The sequence below is a fragment of the Hyperolius riggenbachi genome, chromosome 4 (genome assembly GCF_040937935.1).
Source record: "Hyperolius riggenbachi isolate aHypRig1 chromosome 4, aHypRig1.pri, whole genome shotgun sequence".
In the NCBI taxonomy this organism is placed as follows: Eukaryota; Metazoa; Chordata; class Amphibia; order Anura; family Hyperoliidae; genus Hyperolius; species Hyperolius riggenbachi.
Genome location: NC_090649.1, coordinates 33104197 through 33112695, shown reverse-complemented (window position 1 = coordinate 33112695; position 8499 = coordinate 33104197). Strand labels below are relative to the sequence as shown.

The 8499-nt window shown below is 41.6% G+C and overlaps 1 protein-coding gene across 1 annotated transcript; it reads right to left on the bottom strand.

Annotated features, from left to right (window-relative positions):
* Positions 1-7069: 7069 nt before the first annotated feature.
* LOC137504605 (olfactory receptor 2G3-like) lies at positions 7070-8008 on the bottom strand. The gene has a single exon (XM_068233189.1). The coding sequence runs from the start codon at positions 8006-8008 to the stop codon at positions 7070-7072; it is 939 nt and encodes a 312-aa protein (XP_068089290.1).
* Between the last annotated feature and the right edge of the window lie 491 nt (positions 8009-8499).

Sequence of the window (8499 nt, the reverse complement as noted above, 5' to 3'; positions counted from 1 at the left end):
GTAACTTTTTCTAGATACATCTAGAAAAACTCTGCACAAGGCGGAAATGTATCGCTCTGTCAGCTTTTCATGCGGAAAGAGCCTTTATGAATGGGGATTTTGCAGAGTGGTCGGTAAAGTCACCGGTATTAAGCATTTCCGCATGCGGAAATGCTTTATGAATGATAGCCTATGTGCCAAACTTTGCATGCATAAGAATCACCTGGCCAGGGGTTACTCACATGTCCTTCCGTGATTTGTGAAATAAAAACATGTAGCATCGGCTCACCGTATTCAAGCCCTCTCCCTGTGCACCCAGGAGGGGGTTGTGATCTCTCTCCAAAGCCACCAAGTAAGCCGTACCTACCACCGTGTTCCGTTGTTACTTTATATGTAAGCTGTTTGCCCCGACTGTTAGTCCTTTGTGCAGGCGTACCCGCTACTCCAGGGTCTTGCCAGCTCTCCTTCCCGGTCTTCTGCACCCACGCCTCCTCTCTCACCATGAGGCAACGGAGCACGCTGGGTAGCATGCGTGGCATGGGCGTAACAATAGGGGTTGCAGCCCATGCGCCCGGGGGGGGGGCGTTTTGGGGGGTGGAGGGGTCGCAGCATGAGCGGAAAGCTATGGCCACACTCGGCGGGGAGGGGGGACGATCCCCCCCCCCCTCACCTCGAGTTCTCCCCTCTGCGCTCCCCTCCAGTTTCAATAACCATATGTGTGCAGCGGCGGGCAGCAGCAGCTACATACCTTCCGTGCGCTCCAGCGTAGACGCTTCTCTCTCTAGTGTCTGATGTGACTTCTTGTTTATACAGAAAGTCGCGTCAGACACTAGAGAGAGAAGCGTCCACGCTGGAGCGCACGGAAGGTATGTAGTCGTCGCTGCCCGCCGCTGCACACCTATGGTTATTGAAACTGGAGGGGAGCACAGAGGGGAGAGCCCGAGGTGAGGGGCAGCCGAGTGTGGCCATAGCTTTCCCCTCATGCTGCGACCCCTCCAGCCCCCCAAAACGACCCTGAGCGGGTCCGGGGGGCGGGGCACAATTTCTGCAGGGGGCCCGGTGGGTCTTAGTTACGCCCCTGACGCGTGGTGTCGGCTGTTGCGTAACTCCAGGGGCTTGTCCAAGTACGGTGGCCTGCTCAAGACAAACTTAGTGGACGCGTTTCATCAACTCTTCCATTGATTTCTTCAGCACAAAAAGGCATCTAGTGGTTCCTACTCCATCTAGTGGTTATTTATATAGGTGCCAGTATATTTGTCCTCAAGAACAAAATTCATCATTTTGCGAAGTTCTTCAAAGTGCGCTCCTACCCCCCTAGTCGGTTTTGATAAGTGCATTCTTCTTGCAATTGCATAATTATCTACCCAATTCACCAAATAAAGCATATCCAGGGGAAGTGATAGCCATTACATATTCATCCTATTCACAACTAACCCGTCTATATTTTGCGGAGGGAGGGGACCCCAGATGGGAAACAGCCCCGAAAAACCACTACAACCCCGTCCCTGTCATTATGTACATTATGCAGTTGCAATTCAAATTGTAACACGACATCTAATGCTTTCCTGCTGGAAATAGCATTATATGCATTCCCTCTAGAAATACCCGCAAATTAAAGTCTACATTGATGCCCCTTGGTGCCAGGGTTTTACACTTATAGATCCACATGCATTCCTTTTGCAATAGGATCCTAACAAAGTCCACCCTCTTGGGGCTAATGTTCAACTTGTAGATTTCCCTAAATCTTAGGCCCTTGGGATCACTATTATAGAACTCCATAAAATGTTGTGCAACTGCACTATCTACATTTTTAGCTTTAATATTTTTGATATGTTCTATCTGTGTTTCCAAGTCCCTCCCCGTTTTCCCTATATAAACTATATTACAAGGGCATATTAACTGATGTATCACTCGTGGTCGTGGCACATGTTATATAGTCACGTATTTTGCCGACGTGAGAGTCCTGCTCATGGGCGGTTCAATCTTAGAGAACCACGCATATGTAGGACTCTCACGCCAGCCAGTGTGATGATGTGCAGCCAGCCAGCGTAATGCCACAAACGTCGGAAGCAGGAAGCAGACCTGACGACTTCAGGTTGAAGTCATCCTATGCCAATCCCCTTTTGAAGAATCAGTCTTGTGTCCGAAGACCCATTCATAAAACTATTAGCTGCAAGATGATTGGTCATTCCCCAACCAGTGAACAGCTCTCACTCCTGAGCATTAGGGATGATCACAGATATGCAAATTGTTCCGAGTTTATGTAAATTTATGCAAACTCTTATGCAAATATATTCAGCTTGAAAAAAAATTAAAAAAAATTAAAAATGATTGGTTCATTTTCAACTGCATACATTTGCACAAAATGTGCATAATTTCAGAACAATTTGCATCTCATTGATCACCCCTACTTAGCATAGAGACGGTCACATGACCACACCCTCCTCCTCCCTCTGCTGGTGAGAGAATAGCTCTTTGTGGTCAGCAGTGCAATTCAATAGTCTCATCCTACTGCTGATTCCTTCTAAAAAATAGTAGTGGGGGAAAAAATAAATCGATACATTGCAAAGTGAGAGGTCATGTTTTATATATATTTTTTACTAACTATTAATGGATTGATTTTTATTGAATAGGTTCGGTATTTATACTAAGTATATCTTCATACACACTAACTATCTGCTTATTGAAAGCTAGCTAAGGTGGAAAATAGCTACCTTAGTTACACCACTAGATGGTGCTATTGCACCAATGAACTTTACATATGCATGTTATTATTATTATTATTATTGATTTATTAAGTGGCAACATATTCTGTGGCGCTGTTCAAAGTAAGAAACAAACATGGGGTACATAATAATAATACAGACAATGGTGTACTCCAATATATAAGATACATAATTAGTGACAAAATACAAAATTGATACAAAATACAGAAGTGGTAATGACAGTGATAAAAGTAACATGATGAATAAAATGTATAATGATTTCCAAGACACAAAAGGGGAGAGAGCCCTGCCCTAGTGAGCATGTTTGTAATGAACATTCATATTTATAAGAATGCTCCTTATTTGAAGCTTGCCGGACGTGTTGGTCACCTGATGAAGATATAGTATGTTGAAACGCGTTGTTCAACCAGCACAAGAGAAACCGACTCCATCCCACAGTGTTTGGTGTGCTTAGTGATGTTTTACACCAAAATTGCAAAGCGCAATCAAAATCGCTAATCGCTTTTTGTAGCGATTTTAGCAGTGGTTTCTGGAGCAATTTCGGCTCATCTTAAAGTGTTTTGAATTTAATGTTAGTGACTTCTACATTGACTGCAATTTGTGATTTTCTTTTGTTTGTTTTTTTTTTGGTCCTAGGTAGTAAAAGTGATGCAATGTCACTTTGTATGAGCAACTGAAAAGCGATTTTGCATCGATCCTATACTTTGTATTGAAGCGCAAACACTCCTAATATGCCGTAGGACCCACCACTTACATTTGAGGAAATCGCAATCGCTCCTGTATAATCACACCCCAGAGCGTTAGAGATTTGCAATGTTAGAGTAATTTTATAGCGATTTTTCAAAAGCAATTTTAAAAGTGACTTTAAAGCGATTTTCACAGAGCTTTTGCTTTCCTATATTTGTTACAGAATCACAATCACTCCAAAACCGCTTTAATCTTATTCTGATATTTTACAGGCCAAAAGAGAGGTGCACTTTCTTTTGAAACATTTGTAATATTCCGTAACAAAACCACCTGTTCCCGGACTTTTCTCTGTTGCCATTTTCATTACCAGACGACAAAACTCTTGTCATGTTATTGACTTCCTGACTTCTAACTGGCTGCTGGATTTTATTATATGGGATGCCAACCACGCCCAAATTAACTGATGCATCCCAACCATCACTGAGGCTTTCACATTACATAACGCGTGCACGTGTTATGACCTATGGCAGAACGTTGGGAAGTTGCGGTTCGATGCTAATCAGCGGCGCTAATTCTAATTCACCCGATGGGAAAACAACAGCACTGGAGGATTCAAAGCTCTCAGATGTGTTACAACGTAACGCTGTGGAACGCTTTGTCTAATGTGAAAGTTGACAAGAAAGTCAATAGACTTTTATGTTACCCTGCTTGCCACATCCTAGGAGTGAGCCTTCAAAACGCATGGATCAGCTCGTAGTGTAAAAGAGTCCTAATGGCACAGTGCTCATCCGCCTACTGACAGGCGAAGCTGCAGTGCCAATGCATTTACGGTGTGTGATAATGGCCTCAATTCACTAAGCTTATCTCCTGTCTTTAACCCATTCGCGTTCCGTCGTTTTCACTTGAGAAATGTTCACCTCCCATTCATTAGCCTATAACTTTATCACTACTTATCACAATGAACTGATCTATATCTTGTTTTTTCTGCCACCAATTAGGCTTTCTTTGGGGGGTACATTTTGCTAAGAGCCACTTTACTGTAAATGCATTTTAACAGGAAGAATAAGAAAAAAACGGAAAAATTCATTATTTCTCAGTTTTCAGCCATTATAGTTTTAAAATAATATATGTCTCCATAATTAAATTATGTCCCTATCACAATGTATGGCGACAATATTTTATTTGGAAATAAAGGTGCATTTTTTCCGTTTTGCATCTATCACTATTTACAAGTTTAAATTAAAAAGAATATAGAAATATTTCATCTTTACATTGATATTTAAAAAGTTTAGACCCTTAGATAAATATTTACATGTTTTTTGTTTTTTTTATTGTAATTTTTTTTTTTTATATTAAACATTTTATTTGGGTATTTTTGGGAGGGTGGGATGTAAAGTATAGTTTTATAATGTAATTGTGTGCTATTTTTAATTTTTTTTTAATTTTAGTTGTAGTTTTACTTTTTGGCCACAAGATGGCGGCCATGAGTTTGTTTACATGACATCACTCTAAGTGTAACACACGCTTAGAGTGACTCATCGGGCAGGGAGAAGCTGTCGCTTTTTCAGCGGGGGAGAGGAATCAGTGATTGGGCACCATAGCCCAATACATTGATTCCGTGGCTACCAAATCTGATGCCGGGAGTGCGCGTGCACGCGCGCGATCGGCCGTGGTAGCGCGCATGGTTCCTGGACGTAGTTTCTACGTCCAGGATCCAAAATAGGTTAATAACTCTTCTGAGCTGTTTCTACAGTTATCACTATGGGAATAACTGTAGAAACAGCTCAGAAGAGTTATTAAAGACAGGAGATAAGCTTAGTGAATTGAGGCCATTAATGTATTCTAAGGATTGCCTTAAAAAAATGCTATCAGGGAAAAACATTTATAAAACACTTGTTTTTGCATTTTCCTGTGCGCAGGACCAGCTTCCCAAGCCTGAACAGGTCCACTCTACTGCACAGGAGTAGGAGACTCGCTCACTTATTCCGATCGGAATTTTCACTTGAATAAAAAAAAAAAAAGCTTTTGATTTTTCTGTAGAAAAAATTGTTTTTATTGAATTGCTGTAAAATTGGATCATTTTATTGTATCGGGTGTGGCCACCTTTAGACAAGGAGGTATCCACAGATGGCAGAATGGAGGAGGCCATTTATACCTTGCAGTACAGGGTTTAGCAGAGCACTACATTTAATTCTATGAGCCCATGATTTATGTTTCCATAGCAGAACTGTAATTAGTGTTTGGCAATGTATCTGTACAATACCAGCATGGTGTTCATGCATCTGGCCTGTAGATGGCACTGTGCTGCTTGCATTTCTTATAGGATTGCTGTGTTGCTGTGTGGTTGTTGGTTCCTGTTTTATGCACACTGGCGACACATAGGAAAGTACAAATTAATAACTATGTTATGTAGTTAACATCCCTGGCGGCAACCCTGCGTCAGGCTCCGGGTGGAAAAAAGAAGCCGGGAGCGGTAATCCCAAGCCTGACTCTGGGTAGTCACCGGAGGTGTAGGGAGATCACCTCCCCTGGGATCCTGATGCTGTCAGCCATTCTCCTTCCGGTTCTCAGAGTCTCTGGATCGCCGTTTGTCTTCATGACCACAAATGGCAATCTCACTACAGGGTTAGCATGTGATGCCACCCGGAGGATGGAGGGAGAATTGCAGTGCTAGATCCCAGGGAGGTGAGTCTGTGCAGGGGCTGCTGGAGAACTCACTGCGGTATGATTTTTTCCTAGTTTTAGGGTGTAAAAGCATGTGAAAAAAATTGCCAAACTTTTACACCCTAAAATCCAGAAATAATAATACCGCCAGGGAGGTTAACTTGCATAATATTGCTTTGTGTTATTTGCAGAGTATTGCTTCGTGTTGTAATTGAATATTAGCCTACTTGGCATTTCTGTAAAGAAGATTTTGTAACCAGAGGGGAAATGTGGTGTTCATGTATCTGGCCTGTAGATGGCACTGTGCTTCTTGCATTTCTTATAGGATGATCTGTGTTGCTGTGAGTAGTTGGCTCCTGTTTTATGCAAGTTGGAGACATGAAGTAAAGTACAGCTTAGAGGACCACTATCGCGAAAATCATAAAATTTTAAATGCATGTTATCATATACAAATAAGAAGAATGTGTCTTCCAGAGTAAAATGAGGCATAAATTACTTTTCTCCTATGTTGCTCTCACTTACAGTGGGTAGTAGAAATCTGATAGAACCGACAGGTTTTGATCTAGTCCATCTCTACATGGGGGATTCTCAGCAAGGCTTTTATTCTTTATGAAGACATTCTCTGAAAAGGATTTATACAATGATGCTGGTCAGCCTCCCTGCTCGCTGTCCACTTTTTCTGGCAGTTGGACAGAGCAACTGCCATTTGCTAAGTGCTTTTGAAACTAAACAAAACCATGAGAATACCCCATAAGGCAATGGGCTAGTCCAAAACCTGTCGGTAATGTCAGATTTCTACTACCTGCTGTAAGTGACAGCAACATAGGAGAAAAGTAATTTATGGCTCATTTTAGTCTGGAAGAAATGTACTTATTATTTGTATTTGTTTACATGCATTTTAAATTTTACAATGTTTGCAATAGTGGTCCTTTAATGCGGAGAGCTGATGAATCATGTAAATTAAACCTAGTGCCAGTTACTCTGCATCAGTGATTACTGAACGCAACAGTTTGTTATGTGCGTGTGTATCTGCTCAGTATTTTCTTACAGGCGTCTTTCACATCGTTGTTTCTTAAGCTGTAAACCAGAGGGTTCAATATGGGAGTCACAGCTCCATACATGAGAGACAAATACTTCTGACTGGATGAGAAAGTGTTCGCTGGTGCCATGTACAAAGTAATGATGGGTCCAAAAAACATGAACACGACGGTCAGGTGGGACGCACAGGTGGAGAACGCCCGAGATCTTCCCTCAACAGACCGAATCTTTAGCACAGATGAAATGATAAAGGTGTAGGTCACAATAATGAAGGCTACAGGTGCCAACAGCGTGAATAAACTTACAATGAACATAGTCAACTTGTAAAAGCGGACATCTCCACACACTAATTCTAAAACCGCTACTATCTCACAAGCAAAATGGTCAATCTCGTTGCCTCTACAGAACACAAGAGGTTTCGAGAGGGTGGGAACAGCAGAAAGCATAAAGTTTCCCAACCACATCATGATGGTGATGTTCCTGCAGATCCTCATTGTCATAATGGAGGTGTAGTTCAAGGGGAAGCAGATGGCAATATAGCGGTCATAAGCCATCACCGCCAATAAAATGCATTCCGCTTCTCCTAGGTATAGAGTGATGTTCATTTGAGCTATGCACCCAATCAAGGAGATCCTCCTTTGTTTGGAGAACACGTCAAGTAACATTTTTGGAAGCGAGCTGGATGAGTAGCACAAATCGAGGAAGGAGAGATTGCACAGGAAAAAGTACATGGGAGTCCGCATCCGAGGGCTCACATAATAACTGAAGATCAGAACAAGGTTTCCAAAAATGGATAATACATAAACGGTCAACAGGAATACAAAAAGTAAGACTCTTGTCTGTAAGCGTTGGGAGAAACCAACCAGAATAAATTCTGTCACATAGGTCATGTTCCTGGGGCCCATCATGGACATTCGGAAGTCAATTACAGCAGCAGAACATCCTGTAGAATTAGCATTGACATGGTGATGGCAGCCAATGGATTTCCAATCTACAACACATTTCCTACATTAAAATTTTTGTAAAATTTGAAAAAATGTCAAAAGCATTTTTGAAACTGTTGTAGACAGAACTGGGTTTTTACAATGTGTGTTAGAGGGCTTATAGGAGCTGCAGATGGATGATAAACAGTGTAGATAAAAAATAATGAGGGGGAATGAAAGCTGGAAGCAGTGTGGAACAGTTCTGTAGTTAAAAAATCCAAACAGGAATCAGCACACACTATAGCTAGTTTCCTGTCATTATGAGAATGTATTAAAGAGACACTGAAGCGTAAAAAAAATTATGATATTATGATTTGTATGTGTAGTACAGCTAAGAAATAAAACATTAAGATCAGATACATCAGTCTAATTGTTTCCAGTACAGGAAGAGTTAAGAAACTCCAGTTGTTATCTCTATACAA